This window comes from Natator depressus, chromosome 17, assembly GCF_965152275.1.
Source record: "Natator depressus isolate rNatDep1 chromosome 17, rNatDep2.hap1, whole genome shotgun sequence".
Classification (NCBI taxonomy): Eukaryota; Metazoa; Chordata; order Testudines; family Cheloniidae; genus Natator; species Natator depressus.
This window is the reverse complement of record NC_134250.1, coordinates 9318632-9338356: the sequence shown is the minus strand read 5'-3', so window position 1 is coordinate 9338356 and position 19725 is coordinate 9318632. Positions and strand designations below refer to the sequence as shown.

Here is a 19725-nt window from a genome sequence, read left to right as displayed (position 1 = left end):
TCTGTGTAGAGAGTAAGTAGTAGAAGATCTTTTCCTGGGATAATAGTAACTAGAAATACTATTTTTGCCTGTAAAGCTGTGAAAGAGAATTTCAGGAAATAAGTGAAATGTTTACATTTTAGCAACCAAAGGACACGATGCGACTAGATGAGACGATGCTGGTCAAACAGTTGCTGCCAGAAATCTGCCATTTTATCCATACGTACCGTGAAGGAAACCAACATGCAGCTGAACTTCGCAATTCTGCCTCTGGGGTTCTCTTTTCTCTGAGTTGCAATAATTTTAATGCAGTCTTCAGCCGCATTTCCACCAGGTGAGTGCATGAATGGCAGAGCTTATCCAGTGTATCAGATGTCTTCTCAAACACTGTGAATGTTGTCTGGCTCTAATCAGTATAGATTAAAACAAAGGCTAAAATTCATGACAGACCTTTCTGATCTGAAAAATATTAACGTGAAAATGCTGATGGGGTGTTCGTATCATAATAAGTTGTTTGTTTAAAATCTTTTCTGATGAAAATCCCTCTACATTTCAAAACTCTGCTTAAGCATCAGTTGATAAAATTAGTCAGATTCTGTCTCCAGTCTGTGTTTTTTACAGCATATTTTCTGGGTACTAGACTTACTTATATTTTTAGACTGGCTTTTATATGAACAAAACCTGCTATAGAACAGAACTAATGATAAAACCAAGTTGAAATGTAGGGTGGGTGCTTGCTAGTGAGAGATTTCTAAAGATTGACAGACACACTTAACTTGTCCTCTCACGTGAGTTTTATATCAGTGTATCGCCACTGATTATAATGGAATTACTCCTGATTTACACCACTCTAAATGAGAGGTGAATCAGGGCCAAGGTATGCTATCCCTCTTTACTTCCCACGTTGCATGCATCTCTTTGGTGCTAATGTCTTTGGCCAGCCCACCAAGCTTGCATGGGAAACTTTTATTAAGGAAATGCTTTTATGTCCTTTGAAAGTTGCTTGAAAAGGCTTAACTCTTATCAGAGTAGTGTGGTTATAACCAACAATGGATAATTGAGTGGATAATTTGTTGGCATTGAATCCGATGCTCCTTTATTAGGGTCGGGCAGCAGTGAGTATGCCAGTTTGAGTTGTTCTTAGTACACCAGTCTAATTAAAACTAGGGCTTGTGTAACTTATACAATTAAAAGAGCTTTAAGAACATTAGTATGGAAGTGCATTCAAATTTTAAATATGAAACTTGTTAAACATCTAATTAGCTGAAATCTCAACTATTCTTTAAACTTTAAAGGGCTTTAATAATCTCTCTTTCAAGGACCTGGACTTAGTAGCTAGGATGGAGGATGTGGTTTTTGCTAAATAAATTGATTAGGTTTAGTTGCTTACAGGGTAGGAAATAATTCCATGCACTTCTGTTATAGGGAGTTACACTAGAACTTATTCTTGTAGATAGTTCTTTAATGTGTATTTGTTTATACATCTGCAGTATAGTTTTTCAGTATAGATCTTTTTTTCTCAAACTTAATTTTGAAATTCTAGGCTGTTTCAAGGCTGGAGTTGATTTGTTTCCACACAATTCTGTTTTTCATTGGTATAGAAGTGGTTAAACATTTGGCTGGCTGTTGCTAATATCCACAGAGGTCAGCCTGCCGACAGTTAGCATTGCTGATCTTTTGACCCATGCTTCCTGTTTAGGCATATTTCTAGGCTCTGTACAGCAGCTGGGGGATTTTTGGCATGTAAAGCACAGCATCAGGGACCTTCCCGTTCTCAGCGTGGGCTGTTAAGTTTTCCCTCCATTGATGAAATGAAGAGCTGCTTTTGTGTGTAGTGCTAGAAATCACATATCATGTCAAGTACACATCTGTAGCTTTGGAAGGAGTCAACACAATCTCATAGCTTGCAGGCGCATATGATTGTTATTAGTGGCTTGTGATCTGATATGGTGTTTAGTAAGTTACCCTCGAAAAAGGAGGGAAAAAATTTTCCACAGTTCTTAAACTGATGTGATTAAAACTCATTGAGTTTCGTTAGGGACCCAAAAAAAAAAAGGTTCCTCTTTCTTAAGGGAACTGCAGTCAGCCCTCAGGCAGACTGTGAATACTCCTGATTGTTGACCAGATGGTATAGCTCAAGTGCAAAGCAAGGCACCCATTCCCAGGGGCGTGGCCCAAAGGCACCCCAGCATGAGCCAGAGAGGTCAATGCTCAAGTGAAATGTAATATAGATTACTTCTACAGCGTTGTAAAGAAAAAGAGGATATAGGGTAAAAACTTGGTGTTAACATAAATATAAACTGATGGCATTTGTAGCTGACATCTTGAAATGTTGAGAAATTTTCCTCTGAAACTTTTCTATATGATGATAAAATGAAAATATTCTGTAAAATTAACTCTTAGTGGTCATCCAAAGTTTGTTTTTAATTCTTGGATCTGTCAAAGTTCTAACTGTAAGTCTCTGGAAGGGATGATGATGGTCCTTTAATATTCAAATGTTTACTGTTTGTTTTCCTTTCACCTGTATAATAGGAGGTGTTTTTCATAAGTATAAACATGTCAGCCATGGCTGACATTCTCTGTTTTGAGAAGTTAATACCGTTTACTGTTTTGAGTTATTTACTTTACTTTGCATCTCTTTAGATTACAGGAACTGACTGTGTGTTCGGAAGATAATGCTGATGTTCATGATATTGAACTTTTACAGTATATTAGTGTGGACTGCATAAAACTGAAACGAATATTGCAAGGTAGGCTGTGAAACTGTATATCTTAGGGCTGATCATCAGACTAGTTTTGTGCTGCCATAACTATCTGTTTAGAAATCTATAGTTAGTGGTATGACCCCCTAGCATAGACACAGTTACGCTGGTATAACATATTCCTGTATATTAATTTAGAAACAATATAATTTTACTTACTTCAAATTATAATTAGCGTCTGATTTTAAAATAACTAGTGCTTAGAACCCCTGAGCTGTCTTATTGGGTTGAATTATTATATACCTATTTTGTTAGAAATGAGTTTTTCTTTCAAATGTCAAAATTTTTTATTTTTGCAGAGACAGTATTTAAGTTTAAAGCCCTAAAGAAAGTAGCTCAACTGGCCGTTATAAACAGTCTTGAAAAGGCAAGTATGTTACCATTGATATATTCTAAGTGGAATTTTCTTGCTGTTCCTCAGTCACTGATTTGCAGTCTCATGCCCCTGTTTGAATTTAGGAACTGGAAAACACTAGTCTCTTTTGGACAGGTCACTTTTCACTGTAAACACACATGTATGAGAGTTTTGCTGTAAAAGCACTGCATGCTGAGACTCTGAAGGACAAAAAACGTCATCTTTTCCATTGAAAGTTTATTTCCTAAGCTGAGTTTATTTCCTAAACTGATTGTTGCATATGTGTAAAGACATGTTGAATTATCTGTAGGCATTTTGGAACTGGGTGGAAAACTATCCTGATGAATTCACAAAGCTTTACCAGACACCACAGACTGATATGGCGGGTAAGACATAACAAATCATTTTGATGTGTATCTCTTAAAATATGGATTTATCAGGCTAAGTCCATTGGTTGTGACTTTCACAAAGTTTTATGTCAGAGATCACCAACTTCACTGACATTTTGTACACTTCTTGCTTCTCAGGCAGCTCGCATAAAAGAAGCATCTTTCTGTCATCCTTTGCCAGAGCAGCCTGGGATATACTCTTTATCTCCCTTCACTCAACAAATGGAAATGGAGAGGAAGGGGGTAATGGTGGGAACTGGCCTGGTTTATAGAGCTCTATTTTGGTACACATAACAAGTAAACAAAACGCACAAACATAAACTATCTTACATACAAATAAAAGTAAATTTACAAATACACATTTTAGCCTCTGATTCAGGAAAGCATTCCTGTTCAGGAAGGGCACGTAAGCATATACTTAAGCTCTGCAGATCTGTAGCTATCCGCTTTATATCTGCAGACCATGTTTCAGATCGCAGATGAATGCGGATCCAAATTTTATATCTAGAGTCCTGCAAATCTGCATATATTCACGGACCGTTTGCGGATCGGATGCGAATACAAATTTTGTATTGACACAAGGCTCTACATATGCTTTAGCCTTTCTAATTAGGGAAGGACATAAGCACATTTTAAAGTTATTTTATGAAGCATTGTTTTGATGCTGTTTAAAGCCCAGTTCAGCCACAATTGCATGCCTAAGCATGGTTGTAAAACACAATTATTTTATTTTTGTAGAAGGAGCCATACTTTTCCTCTTATGTTCTATTCCCCCTTTATCTTCCTTTCAAAAGTGGTGCTAAACTTCTTTTGCTTCCCAGTACTCAAGACGCAGCCTTCCAGTTTCCATTTGTGTCATAATAGGACCTGTATCTGAACTCTGAAAACAGGCTGAAATGTCTGTTACTTGTACATGCATATTTTAGTGTCTGCAAACCAGAATTCTGGAAAGTTTTTCACAGTTTAAATCTTCAGCTACTATTTAGTGAGTTGGTTAGCTGGAAAAAGAATGAATATAATTGATTTTAAAAATTATGGAAAATAGTGAAAGCAAATTTTGGCATTTGTACACGTCACTTACAGTATTTCATAGAATAATATTTTTGATCAATGTTTTTTCCCCCTTAGATGTTTGAAATCCCCTTTTTTATTTCCTATTTCTTTCTGCAGACAATTATACCTAGCTCTGACATAAGTCTTCATCCACAGATCATATGTATTTATGGAATGCTCTATAGTAGTCATGTCTAGTGAATAAATTACGTTTGTGACTGTCTTGCTCATATTTCTTTTGTTCTTTATTGAACCAAAGTCCAAAGATTTTTCGTGCTTTTTCTTTTGAGTAATGTTCTTTGCAAACTAGGATTATGAGCTAAACATAACAGGATATTTAAACACTTTTCCCCTCAGTGTTTCTTCCGTAGTCATTTGGTTGTTTTATGATGTAGATTGTGCAGAGAAGTTGTTTGACTTGGTGGATGGCTTTGCCGAAAGCACGAAACGTAAAGCAGCAGTTTGGCCACTGCAAATCATTCTTCTTGTCCTGTGTCCAGAAATCATCCAAGATATAGCCAAGGATGTGGTGGAGGAAACCAAAATAAACAAGGTGAAGAAAGCTAAAATGTCGTAGTGAAAACAAGTCTGAATTCACTAGGGTTTGTGTCTTGGCATGTCCTATATTGTTTAAAAACTCTATACTCTCTGATATAAGCCTATTCTGCCTCTGTTTTTTTTTTTTTTTAAACCCACATTAAACCCCCCTATTAAATCCCTACTTTCTCCTACTAGTCAGGCTTCTTGGTGCTCTCACCTAGCCCTTTACTTTCCCTACAGTCAGCTTTGTGTAATGGCATATATCCTGCTTGATGAGGGTTGTATAGCTACTCGTGACAATTCAATTCCTGGAACTAAAAAAAGGGTTTGTGCAGAACTAACTGCCACCTTAGCACTTACAGTCCCTGCTGGGCTTGAGAGTAAAGAACGCCTAGAGTTTTGAATCCTGCTATTCCTCCCCAAGTCCCTTAATCAAGTTTTACATTACTGCTAATCTGAACTGAACTTTGTGGGTGGTGGTTTTTTTTTTTGTTTTGTTTTGTTTGGTTGGTTTTTTTGCAATGTGTGGAAATAAGAACATAATGGCCATGCTGGGTCAGACCAAAGGTCCATCTAGTCCAGTATCCTATCTTCCAGAAGTGACCAATGCCAGGTGCTACAGAGGGAATGAATAGAACAGGTAATCATCATATGATCCATTCCTTGTCGCCCATTCCTAGCTTCTGGCAAACAGAGGCTAGGGACACCATCCCTGCCCGTCCTGGCTAATAGCCATTGATGGACCTATCCTCCATGAATTTATCTAGTTCTTTTTTGAACCCTGTTATAGTCTTGGTCTTCACAACATCCTCTGGCAAGGCGTTCCACATGTTGACTGTGCATTGTGTGGAAAAAATGCTTCCTTTTGTGTGTGTTAAACCTGCTGCCTATTAATTTCATTTGGTGACCCCTAGTTCTTGTGTTATGAGAAGGAGTAAATAACACTTCCTTATTTACTTTCTCCACACCAGTCATGATTTTATAGACCTCTATCATATCCCCCCTTAGTCATCTCTTTTCCAAGCTGAAAAGTCGCAGTCTTATTAATCTCTCCTCATACGGCAGCCGTTCCATACCCTAATCATTTTTGTTGCCCTTTTTTGAACCTTTTCCAATTCCAATATATCTTTTTTGAGATAGGGTGACCACATCTGCATGCGGTATTCAAGATGTGGGCGTACCATGGATTTATATAGAGGCAGTATGATATTTTCTGTTTTATAATCTATCCCTTTCTTAATGATTCGCAACATACTGTTTGCTTTTTTGACTGCCGCTGCACATTGAGTGGATGTTTTGAGAGAACTAGTCACAGTGACACCAAGATCTTTCTTGAATGGTAACAGCTAATTTAGACCCCATCATTTTATATGTATGGTTTGGATTGTTTTCCAATGTGTATTATTTTGCATTTATCAACATTGAATTTCGTCAGCAATTTTGTTGCCCAATTGCCCAGTTTTGAAAGATCCTTTTGTAGCTCTTTGCAGTCTGCCTGGGACTTAACTATCTTGAGTAGTTTTGTATCATCTGCAAATATTTCCATCTCACTGTTTACCCCTCTTTCTAGATCATTTATGAATATGTTGAATAGGACTGGGTCCAGTACAGGCTCCTGGGGGACACCACTATTTACCTCTCTCCATTCTGAGAACTGACCGTTTATTCCTACCCTTTGTTTCCTATCTTTTAACCAGTTACCAGTCCATGAGAGGACCTTTCCTCTTATCCCATGACTGCTTACTTTGCTTAAGAGCCTTTGGTGAGGGACCTTGTCAAAGGCTTTCTGAAAATCTAAATACACTATATCCATTGGATCCCCCTTGTCCAAATCTTTGTTGACCCCCGCAAAGAATTCTAGTAGATTTGTGAGGCATGATTTCCCTTTACAAAAACCATATTGGACCCCCCCCCCCCAAAAAAAAAAAAAAAAAAACAAAAGCCCAAATTATTTTCGTCTGTGTCTGACAATTTTGTTCTTTACTATTGTTTCAACCAGTTTGCTCAGTACTGAAGTCAGGCTTACAGGCCTGTAATTTCCGGGGTCACCTTTGGAGCCCTTTTTAAAAATTAGCATCACAATAGCTATCCTCCAGTGATTTGGTACAGAAGCTGTTTTAAATGGTAGGTTACAGACGATAATTTGAGTTCCTTCAGAACTCTTGGGTGAATACCATCTGGTCCTGGTGACTTATTACTGTTTAGTTTATCAATTTGTTCCAAAACCTCTTTTAATGACACCTCAATCTGGGACAGTTCCTCAGATTTGTCACCTAAAAAGAATGGCTCAGGTTTGGGAATCTCCCTCACATCCTCAACCTTGAAGACCGATGCAAAGAATTGATTTAGTTTCTCCACAATGGCCTTATCATCCTGGAGTGCACCTTTAGCATCTCATCGTCCAGTGGCCTCACCGGTTGTTTAGCAGGCTGCCTGCTTCTGATGTACTTAATTTTTTTTGCTATTACTTGTTGAGTCTTTGGCTAGCTGTTCTTCAAATTCTTTTTTGGCCTTCCTAATTATATTTTTACACTTCATTTGCCAGAGTTTATGCTCCTTTCTGTTTTCCTCACTAGGGTTTAACCTCCACTTTTCAAAGGATGCCTTTTTGCCTCTCACTGCTTCTCTTACTTTGTTGTTTAGCCATGGTGGCTCTTTTTTTGGTTCTCTTACTATTTTTTTTTTTTTAATTTGGGGTATACATTTCAGTTGAGCCTCTATTATGGTGTCTTTAAAAAGTTTCCATGCAGCTTGCAGGGATTTTGCTTTTGATGCTGTACCTTTTAATTTCCGTTTAACTAACCTCCTCATCTTTGTGTAGTTCCCCTTTCTGAAATTAAATGCTATAGTGTTGGGCCGCTGTGGTGTTTTCCCCACCACAGAGAGTTAAATTTAATTATATTATGGTCACTGTTACCAAGCGGTCCAACTATATGCACCTCTTGGACCTGATCCTGTGCTCCAATTACGACTAAATCAAGAATTGCCTCTCCTCTTGTGGGATCCAGGACTAGCTGCTCCAAGAAACAGTCATTTAAGGTGTTAAGAAACTTTATCTCTGCATCCTGTCCTGAGGTGATATGTATCCAGTGAATATGGGGATAGTTGAAATCCCCCCACTTATTACTGAGTTTTTTACTTTAATAGCCTCTCTCATCTCCCTGAGCATTTCACAGTCACTATCGCCATCCTGGTCAGGTGGTCTGTAATATATCCCTACTGCTATATTCTTCTAATTCGAGCATGGAATTACTATCCGTAGAGATTCTGTGGTACAGTTTGGTTCATTTAAGATTCTTACTTCATTTGATTCTACACTTTCTTTCACATATAGTGCCACTCCCCCACCAACACGACCTTCTTCTGTCCTTCTGATATATTTTGTACCCGAAAAGTTTGGTGTGCAAATGAAGTTCTGTAACACAGATAGAATTTGACTTGGCTACAACTAAAAATAAGCAATCCTTGGAGCATCCAAGTTGGCCACTGCCAAGCTGAATATATTATGGTATCTTCACACAAATGTGAATGGTCCAAAGTGAGTGTGTAAAAAATAAAATATACTTTTCTAAACTGATACACCAGTATTTCCATTTTTTTTTTGATAGTTAAAAATGTAAAAGCTCTGTCCACAGCTCCTAAAACATTGGTTATAACTATTTCTGTTCTTTTCTTTTTTGGTTTTTATGTTTGAATTCTGCAGAAACTGTTTCTGGACAACCTCAGGAAAGCACTTGCAAGCCATAGTGGGAGCAGACAGCTGACTGAAAGTGCTGCTATTGCTTGTGTTAAACTGTGCAAAGCATCCACCTACATCAACTGGGAAGATAATTCTGTCATTTTCCTTCTCGTGCAGTCCATGGTTGATGATCTTAAGGTAAAGAGGAAGAGAGAGGAGCCTGGAAATCATTTTGTCATTTTCTAGATCTGATGAGAAAATTGATTCGTTTGTCTTTTACGAATGAGCCCAATGTCTTGGAGTATCTTTGGTAGCATTTTTGTAAGCAAGCTGTGCATGTTCTAGTATTTTATAATTACACCAGTATTGCAGCTCTAGGATTCTTCATTCACTCCTTACTTTCCTTCTCTCAAATCCCGCATTGTCTCTTGACTTCCTGCATTTTGTTTCTGCTGAATGCCTTTTGGCTTAAATAGCACTAAGGAATTTTATATTCTCTTCATGCAACATTTACCCACTTACATCCCATATGTAATGCCCAAACCACTTCTTGCTTTTCCAAATACATCTTTAGCTCTGGGTATTGCAACATGTAATCAACCAAGCTTCTGAGATTATATGGGTGAATTAAAAAGCAAGGGATAGGTTCTGAATTTTCTTTTTTGTCTCTATTAAATCTATAAAAGTTGACTTTTTTAAAGATTAAATATTATTTAAGAGGTTTCAGAAATAATGAATGTTAGCAGATTTTTAAAATTGTAACGTTTAGAGTGACCTACTCTGATTTTTTTTAACAAATTAGTGATATATTACAAGCAGACTGGAATAACATTTTTATCCTGAATTTTTGTGTAGACCTTGCTGTTTAATCCAAGTAAACCTTTCTCAAGAGGCAATCAGAATGCAGATGTAGACCTTATGATAGACTGCTTAGTTTCCTGCTTTCGCATAAACCCTCAGAAGAACCCATACCTTAAGGTGAGGCCATGATTTTATGGACAAGTAGTGTCTCCTGATGCTATTTATGACTTGTCAGATATCAAGGGTGTGCTAGTGGCAGCCAGAAATTCATAAATAATTTCAAACTTATTAATATTTGTCAAATTCTTTGTGTTGAGTATTTTGTATCAATCTGTCTGCTGTTCTGATGCTACTTGTATTGAAATTATTAAAATTTACTAAAAGGGCTTTGGTGCTTTGTTCATTCTGATCTTGAGAGATGTTAAAGAACAGTTTTCCTAAATAGCTTTTATATTAATGTTTTCCTTCTAGATCTGCTTGGCACAGAATTCCCCATCAACGTTTCATTATGTGCTGGTAAACTCACTCCAGCGAATAATCACAAATGTAAGTTTTAAAAGTATTTAGTAAGCCTAGAGGTGGTTGATTTTATTTAGGAATTGAAATATTCATTTGAATAGAATATTGGCAGTAGACTAAATCTTGCGCACTGTGTTCATTCTACTAGTTCTAGCACAATCATCAAGATTTGCCCATTTATGGACAATGGATTTAGGTCTCTTCGACCTTGGGCTCACTGAGTTACAGGTCTGCATCTCAGTACAAATTTAATGTGCTGAAATGTGAGGATGAAAAAGCATGTTTATTGTATCGTTTTTAATATAAAGTGCTATTTTCCTGTTGCATAACAAGCTTCCTCATTATCCACTTATCAGGTTTCAAAATAGGCTGAGATTCTAATCACCATAGTTGCATGGCAGCAGTTCCTTCACTGCTTCAACCCCTCTTGCTCTTTCCAGTGTATTGACATTGATCATTTAAGGGAGGAGGACCTCAGAATCATTATTTGTATTATGGGAGGCAGTATTGCCTAGTGGATGGAGCAATGGACTGGGACTCGACAGATCTGGGTTCCGTTCCCAGCTCAGCTACTGGGTGACCTGGGGCAAGTCACTTCACTTCTCTGTGCTTCAGTTTTCTCATCCATAAAATGGTGGTAATGATGTGTACCTCCTTTGTAAAATGCTACGTACGTGCTAGGTGGTATTGGTGGTATTATGCCAGTCATGGAAAAGGGGTCCTAGTCATGGAAAAGGGCCCCATTAGGGCAAGCGCTGTACACTCATACAAAGTAGGTGGTCCCTGCCCAAAAGAGTTTATAATCCAAGTTTAAAATGAGAGACAATAGGTAGATGCAATGAACAGATGGGCGAGGCTTACCCCTATTATCTCCATTTGGTGTGGGGTAAAAAGACAGGACACGCATTTATTTTAAAAAAGTAAAAATTCCTAGAACAGAGTTAAACCCATAATCCAGAGAGATTTAAAAATATTTAAACCACACTGCACTGTGTAACTTGGAGCATCGCAGGGTTTTGCTAAAGCAGTAGCCTGCCCCAGATCCGGTGGGCTCTCCCGAGGGCTGCTCTTGTAGTAGTTTTGCACTAGCTACGGGAAGAGCTTTGAACCGAAAGCTCTTGTAACTAGTGGCTTTCACTGAAACGTGAAATTTGATTTTCGTTTTAAAACATTTATAAAATTAACTTTTGGCCTTTAAATGGTTCTGTTCTATAATAATTTCTGCTTAATTTTTGTTGTCTAATAGAATGTACAGTTCATACATGGACTTTGCACTGCTCTCAGGCTGAGTTTGAGCCTTTTTTGGTCTTTAATGCTAAAGCACAACTCTCCGTGCCCACTTGTCTTCGATAAAAGTGACTGCGTGTTTCCTGATACTGCGAGTATGGAAGTAGTTTTTGATGAAGCACGAAGCCATTAGGGAAAAGGGTCTTAATTTAACCCCTTCTGGCAAAAGAAAACAGAAAACTTGGAGTAGAAAAAAAACTGATTCCAAGCTAATGAAATCTTTGTTGTGAAAACTATTTGCTCTTTGAATAGTAATGCATAGCCCATTTCGAATATTCATGTATTAAACTGGACTTTAAGTAGCAACTTCTTTAATTTGGCTTGCTTTTGTAATCTGCTACTAACTTCTCCAATGTCAATCTGACACTGATCTTGAAGTACTTACTGACTGAAAAACCAATTATGACAGCAAGTAGTCAGTTTTGGGTTTTTGTTTTAAATAGATTGTGATTTGTATGACCTGCTACTTTTTAAGTACCAGTGTATTTTCTTCCTAGTCTGAAGTGGACTGGTGGCCCAAGATTGATGCTGTGTACTGTCACGCCGTGGAACTCCGCAGCATGTTCAGTGAAACACTTCAGAAAGCTGTGCAGGGTTGTGGGGCCCATCCAGCAATTCGTATGACACCGGTAAGCCTTGGGGCTGTGATGTAACAATTACTGTCCATTGCATTTTCTGTCTCCATTCCATTCCTGCTGTTTTATTCATCAATGTTAGTCTGGAAGATAGAGTAAAAATGTAGCAATCCCTAAAGCAACAGAGAGCCTTACATGCTCTGTAAACCTTGCAGTATTCTGTGTATTCACAAAGTATTCCTACTAAGTTAATTAGTGATCTTGTTTCTTAGCTTTTACGCTGCTCTCAGACCGACAAGATAGAAATAATCTACTTTCTGTAATACAGTCTGACTGTTCTTTTAAGGTGTCTTGCTATATCCAGGCCTATTTAGTGAAGGCAATACTTGGCCTTTTTTTTTCATAATCAGAATAATTCTACCCTCTGCTGCATACAGCAGAATAAATTTCAGTATCTGCTGCATTTCTACATTGATGATGAGCAGGAGTTTTTGATTTGAAATGCTTTTTGTTTGTTTTTCTTACTCTGTCTTAAGATGTTGGCTGTTTGGTCTTAGTGACAGCACAGAAATTGTAAAGATTTGCAAGCATTATGAAATGAAAACTGCTTTGATCATCTTTATAAAAATCTTCAGTAAATCATGGATTAGTCTGTAGTATGCTATCCAAATGCCTTTTGAAGTAGTTCTGCTCATTTTGAACTTTCAGTTTAGGACTTTCTATATTGTGTGAAGTTAACTTGTTTGTTTTTTGAAAAGATATAGCTTTCAGTGTCCCAGATGTTTACTGTAGCAGAAGGCCTAAAGCTATACATGCAGCTGAAATATTCCTAATAATTCAGTATTTTGTTTAAAAGAAAATGATTGGGCAGATTTAGTTGAACGTTGTAGAATTGTTTAACTCAGTTTTTATATCTGTACATTCATCTGTTGAGAATATAGCAAGGGTATTGTACTTGGCAACTCTGAGATTGATTGGTGGTGCTTTGTCTTCTGCTTCTTATTTTCTGTTCTTATTGGCTGCTGTCGCTCACATGATCAGATGCCAACCAGTCACTGTTTTGCATGGCAGTGGGCCTCTGTTGCTGTAAGTATGACCCATTGTAACTACCGCAGAAAAGCCTTCAATTTCTTTGACTTTTCTGTGTATAGTTACCATTGTAGTCACATCACTTCATTTCAGATGGAATATGTAGCATGTCTTCACTTATAGGTTGTATGAAGTAAATAAATCATTTCACAGATCAGATAAACCATACAGCTTCCTTTCTGCCATGCTTTTCTTTTCAGAGTTCCCTTAATTGTGACAAACTGATCATATACAGTAGCAGTTTGGCAGTACAGTTGTCACTTTTTGTCAGATGCTTTGAGTATGAGATTTTATTGTGCATCTTTAAGAGTGAAATCGAATTTTTTTTAGCAAAATAGTTTGGGATTATAAAGTCTCAAATTTGTAATTACACAAAGCCATACTTGAAAAGAATTCAAGAACAGGCTTGTAATCTTTGAGACTACTTTTTTGTTCCAGGGTGTAAATCTGTAGATCAAAAAGTTAAAATAAAAAGCTTGCAACTTCAGTGTTACTGCTTGAAAGGTATCTTCCCAGGGATGAATTTATTTAAGTTTTTAAAGAATACTGTGTTCACTGCTATTGTTGAGTCCCTCATGCATATGAAACTCAATAAAATAAATTGTAAAACTTGAAATACTATCATTTTAAATATTCCTATTTTCACAGACTTAAAAAGTAAGCAAAATTAGATGCTAATTAAAGATTATACAGTTTGGACAAAAAATAGCATTGTGGTAGCACCTAGGAACCCTGGCATTTCATTGTGCTAGGCTCTATACAAGCACAGAACAAAAAGGTCTCTGTCCCAAACAATTTATAGTTTAGTCAAAATATTGTTTATAATGAGATTGAAAAAACACGGCCAATATGCAATGGGAGCCATTCATATGCTTAAAATTACGCATATTTGTAAGTTTTGCAAGATGAGGGCATACATTTGTAAATTAGACTAACTTTTAAGCTCTCATAATTAGCAACATCCAGATATTTGTCAGATGTGGAGGGTAATTCCCCCTTTGATCAAGGACACTGAACAAGGATTAACATATTTCTTAGTTGTACTGAAGTAACTCCTTTGCAGATATCAAATAACTCCTGAGAGCTTCCTCTGTCCAGTAGTGTAACTTTACATAGTTAACTGTAATTCTCTGTGTGTCCATTTGTGTGAAGGTGCATAGGCCATATCTCGGGACAGATTGTCACACTTACTTATAAAGGTGGTAGACTCTCACCTAGTTCAGATTTTTTTCATATCTGAATTGCATAATGGTTTCCATGGTGAGCTAGGATGAACAGAGGCATTAGAATCTCCTCCCGTGCAGATGAGGAAGTTGAATATTGTATGAGTAGTATTTCACCATTCCTCTTCAAATGAAGCTAACTTCCTCTGACTTTAGCCTACGTTAGAGTACTGTACGGGCATTTCTATACTACAGTGTTAAGTCAACCTATGATCACGCTACTCTCCTTCTGTCTACTTTCCTTCTGTCTCCTCCTCACCAGAGCGCTTCCACCAACTGAAGGGGGTAGTGTGGGCGACTGGGAGCTAAGGCTCTCAGCTGTGCGCAGTTCCCAGCCAGGAGCCCAGCTGCTCCTAGGGCTTCTCACCTCCAGTGGGGAGATATGTACCCGGAGCCCAGTCAGCGGCCATGCTCCTGGCAGGGAAGTGAGAGCACGGGCAGCAGCTGGGCTCCCAGTGGAGAGCCTCAGTGCAGCCGGGCTCCCAGCAGGGAGTGTAGAGCCAAAACTCAGGGGGCACAGCAGAGATCTGGGAGCCCGGGTGGCAGCCCAGCTTGGAGCAGAGACTTGGCAGCAGCCCGGTTGGGGAGCCTGGAGCCAGGCTTCCTTGGCAATTTAATGGCTCCAGCTCCAGGAGAGCCGTGAAATTGATAAGACACTCAACAGCTGATGTAAGGAATACACTGTCTACACAGACACTGCGTTGCCCTAACTGCTTCGACATAAGCCTCTCATGGAGGTAGAGTTATGTCAGTGTAGTAGGGCACTTGCATCATTGGGACAAGGCTGCAGTGTGTACACTGACCTAATTAGGTCAACGTAAGCTGCCATATGTTGACCTAACTGTGTAGTGTAGACCGGGCCTCTGTATTTTACTAATGATTCAGCACCATCTGAAAACTGCAAGACACGTTTTTCAGAGATCCATTGCATTAAAATAGAGTAACAGCTGCTGCTGCTTAAAATGTGAGAAGAGTGAGTTCTTGCCTTAAAGTAAAAACAAAAGGAGTACTTGTGGCACCTTAGAGACGAACCGATTTATTTGAGCATAAGCTTTCGTGAGCTCACGAAAGCTTATGCTCAAATAAATGGGTTCGTCTCTAAGGTGCCACAAGTACTCCTTTTCTTTTTACGAATACAGACTAACACAGCTGTTACTCTGAAACCTGCCTTAAAGTATTGTCATTTACGTTAATACCGAAAAACAGCATGTTAACATTACTGTGATTTAAACTAATTCTGTTTTAAAAATCTAAAATTATTAAAAAAAAAAAAACAAAACCCCAAGATGTTGAAGTTAAATTAAAACCATCGATTGCTGTGCCAGCATAAGTATTTTGATTTTTGTTGTTGTTTGAGGGATTAAAAAAACATTACAATATTTTATTAGTAGGTATATCTGATTTTCTTAGTATTGGAATAATTATTTTCATAGGTTTTTCCCCAATTTCAGAAAACCTTTTGTGGGCAACTTATTAACAGATGAAATTCTTTTTCACTTACATATAGTTTTAATTAAAATGATAGCTTATTTTTAAACAAACTATATTTTTAATACGTAAAAGGTTAAAGTGAATACATAAAAGGGTAAAGTACAAAAGTTATATTTATACTTTACTGAATTGCATATACAATTGTTAGCCATATGATACCTGTTCCCTTTCATGCATTATTGATTATAAAAATAAGCTTTTAAAAATGTTAAATTATCAACCCCGCTATATGTAGTACTTCATTGACAAATGCTGTAATATTTTTTCCTTAGAGTCTTACATTTAAAGAGAAAATGACAAGCCTTAAATTTAAAGAAAAACCTACAGACTTGGAAACGAGAAGTTATAAGTTTTTGCTGTTATCCATGGTAAAACTGTTACATGCTGATCCAAAGCTCTTGCTGTATGTAAGTAAATGTTACTGTTGAATTAGTGAAATCTTGATGTTAAAAGAAATATTGAAAAAGCATTTTAGCTTTTTGTTAAATATGAAGTCATCATATAAATAAACCTAGGAAATAAAGTCACTAAAGTATAAATACCAAAAACAAAGTAATAAAATTGGTAAAAAAATAAAAATTCAAACCCAAAGGTTTAGCTCTAGGATGATACTTTTTTCTCTTTCCGTCATCCAATCAAGACAATTTATGAAGGCAGCTTTCCTAATGTCCATTATATAAACACCAGGCCCATCCCACTGTATTTCTTCTGCTTATCAGTAATGTGGTGAACCTGGGCAGTGCATTAGGACAGATCCCAGACAGTCATCCTAGTTGCTGATCATTTTGTCAAGAATGAGACGACAAGATAGCGAGACTGCAGGGCATGAAGTTCTTTTGGTTCTAGAGAGCGCCAGATTAAAGTGACAGAGTATAAAACCTGTAAACCTGAATAGAGGGGAAATGGATTGGGGAAGAAAATACGATCAGGAAAAAGAATTAGGGTAAAAATCTCGAGCAGAAAAACAAAAAAGAATACTAGAGAGAAATTAATGAACTCAACTTGTAAAAATATGATAGAAGAGATGTTACGGGTAACACTGTGGAAAGACTGACGGAAAGTCACCAAAGAATCATAAGGGAGACATGAAAAAGAGAGGACAGTAAACTTACTAAGATATGCTTAGTTTGTAAATTGATGTCATAATGGGTATTCCGTAAGGTTCCTTTCAGATAATTTTTCTGGGATTCTGCAAATCATAATATGGAGATCAACTCTAACCCAAGCATCAGAAATTAGTTCCAATTATGTTAAATGTACATCTTGAAAATAACATTGGATGTACAATATTGCCAAATAATCATAATCATTTTATTAAAATCTGAATCTTATAGTGAGGGTTGTGAAATTTTATTTTGTCTGTTTTGTTTACTCTTCAGTTTGAATTTTTTTTCTAGATTGCCCCAAAAAAGTATGACATTCAAGGACTATCTCAAAAAACAAACAAAAAAAACAAACTCACCAATCCCTCTTTACTTGTATGAGGATCTGTGAAAGTAGTCACCTTAAGTCTGCCTGCGGTTAATTTAGTTCTGTGAATGCTGTTGGCCAGGGTATTGAAAGGGTTTGCATTTTCAGAGCAGATAAAACATGGCCCATTTCTGAACAACGTTGCTTTTTAAACCATTTTTTCCCTTTACTGTTTAGAATCCAAGGAAGCAAGGGCCTGAGACACAGAGTAGCACTGCTGAATTAATTACTGGACTTGTACAACTTGTTCCACAGTCCAACATGCCAGAAATAGCCCAAGAAGCCATGGAGGTAAGGGAAGTGTTCTTCCCCACGCAGGGTGATTAGCTTGCAAATTGTGCCGAGCATATCAGGCTTTTTGTGTAAAAACTTTTAAGTATTGATCAGTTTGTTTCCAAAGTTGAGTGTTAGAGCTTGTCTAAATGGCAAGCTACCACTCTGCAAGCGAGGGTGTGAATTTGCAGCGCACCAGCTTGCAGCATGGCTGTGTGGACATTGGTACAGCACTCGGGGACTTTGACTGCACTGTAGCAATGTCCTCAGTAACTTGGTGTGTAGATGAGCCTTTAGTGTTTGGTCTGTATTGATGCATTTTTCTAAAAGTATGTTCAATTGAAAGTTTGCAATACAATACAGCAAAGGCCTATTTAAGGAAAGATTTCAAAGGTATGATAGGGAATTGTCTTCTGTGGTCCTCCCATGTCACTGAGAGATTTGTTCTTCACTGAAGCTGGCCTTAACCAAGATCTATTTCAGAAGGGGTTTTATGGATCTTCCACTACATTGTAGAGAGCACTGTTAAAATCCCTCCACTAACAGCCTGCCTGTCCGCCCCAGTTCTTCCTGACTGGCTGAGATAAACATTCATTTTTACCTCTGGGACCAGGGCCAATGATGGTTACTTTCTGAATCAGCAAGTGTGGAGGGGGCATATAAGCAGGCAAGTACTTCTAACCCTAAGGCTGTTAAAATCCTTTTCCTGCTTGCTCTGTAATTAAAGTGCACCACACTTGAGGTAAATGAGCTTCAGTAGTCCAGCAGGCAAAACACCAAGATTGATTGATTTCTAAGCCGTCCATGCCATATTGCTAATGTAAGGCTGCTGAGTAAGTTGCCGTTCAGTTGGTATGTTCATGCGTTTTCTTGGTGGTAGAAATGTATAACAGATTTAAAATATATTGAAACTAGAGATGTCAATTTCTTTTGGCGTGTGAGAAGGAAAGATTCTATGTCCCAGTTAAATTACAAGTTATTAAATTGTCCTGGATTACTGTGATTTGAGGCTCTCACATGTCATCAGGAGCACTGTGTCTAAGACTTCCATCTTCCACACTTCTAGGGGGAAAACTTTCAAATATTGACGGAAAGGATATCTAAAACATTCTTCAGGGTGTTGCTTTTACTGCTTCACTCAATCTTTGTAGCTAAATTCTGCGGCTTGCATTGCGGCATTTCCATCAATGATAATCACTCCAAATGTTATAGTATCCGTATTCTGGGTATGTTGTTTTGGCCCAGAATACAGTGGTGTCTTTTTAAATAAGTGTACTGTGATTGGCTTGAAAGTGTTTTGGACAATTTTAAATATGACAAACTCTGCCAAACCCATCCTCTAATGTATAGTATTGTATTAGATGAAGGATTTGATTTTCCGTTAGTTATGTTACTTAGTTTAGGCATGCTGGGCCAGACTTTGATCTGGAGTAAGCCGAGGTAGCTCTGTTTTGAATGGAGTACCAGCAATTTACACTAGCTGAGAATCTGGTGTGTTTTATGTCCTCAATCTTTAACCCACTTACCATCTTTTTTTCTTCTAGCTTAGTTATTTCAAAGTGGTTCCTGTTACGAACTATTCTGAAAATCATTAAAAGTTGCTACACAAGTGTGTGGGGATCTGCCCTAGCTGATGGAAATGTCACTTTCAATGGTATTATTTTGCCACCACAGCTCTTACAATCTCTGCTTTCATGGAATTTGTTAGATTGATAAAGTTAGGAATTTGAGGTAGAGCTGCTTATTCTATCGTTGATTTTTTATTTATTTATTTTTTATTTAATTTTTTTTATAAACACCAGAGTATTAAATTTCTGTGGACATTTTAGCAGGGGTCTTCAAACAGTAGGTGATCTTACGTGAAGCATCTCATTTGTCACAATACCCAAGGATAGTTACGGATGACATGGCAGCTTTTAATTTAAATTTCCCTTGCTCTTGAGAGCTTGCCATAACTATATTTTGGTGAATAACTTGTAACCAGCAGTTTTACTTTTTCTGCTTGCTAATTGTCCGTGACTTTGTGATTTTTCTCACATTTATTTGCCAAATATTTTCCCGAAGAAATTATTGGTGTTGAGCTCATTTGTGAGTATTTGCTATATGAGCTGTCACTTTTGATTGGGCACATAGGTCACATAGTCCATTTCTATTCTTTCAAGTTTCTGGTGTGACTATGCATATTTAAAATTCATAATTACTTTTCTGCAAACATTTTTCAATAGTTGTTTAAACCTTGC

General features: G+C 37.5%; 1 protein-coding gene across 2 annotated transcripts in view; it reads left to right on the top strand.

Annotated features, from left to right (window-relative positions):
• The window catches only part of NF1 (neurofibromin 1), a 169197-nt gene that overhangs the window by 22090 nt on the left and 127382 nt on the right, over nucleotides 1-19725 (top strand). For both annotated transcript variants that reach the window (XM_074974899.1, XM_074974898.1), the window contains exons 4-14: nucleotides 123-313; nucleotides 2623-2729; nucleotides 3041-3108; nucleotides 3407-3482; nucleotides 4934-5091; nucleotides 8782-8955; nucleotides 9613-9735; nucleotides 10030-10104; nucleotides 11862-11993; nucleotides 16015-16149; nucleotides 17390-17503. In XM_074974899.1, coding sequence (XP_074831000.1) covers nucleotides 123-313; nucleotides 2623-2729; nucleotides 3041-3108; nucleotides 3407-3482; nucleotides 4934-5091; nucleotides 8782-8955; nucleotides 9613-9735; nucleotides 10030-10104; nucleotides 11862-11993; nucleotides 16015-16149; nucleotides 17390-17503 — 1353 coding nt within the window. The remainder of the gene's footprint in view (nucleotides 1-122; nucleotides 314-2622; nucleotides 2730-3040; nucleotides 3109-3406; nucleotides 3483-4933; nucleotides 5092-8781; nucleotides 8956-9612; nucleotides 9736-10029; nucleotides 10105-11861; nucleotides 11994-16014; nucleotides 16150-17389; nucleotides 17504-19725) is intronic.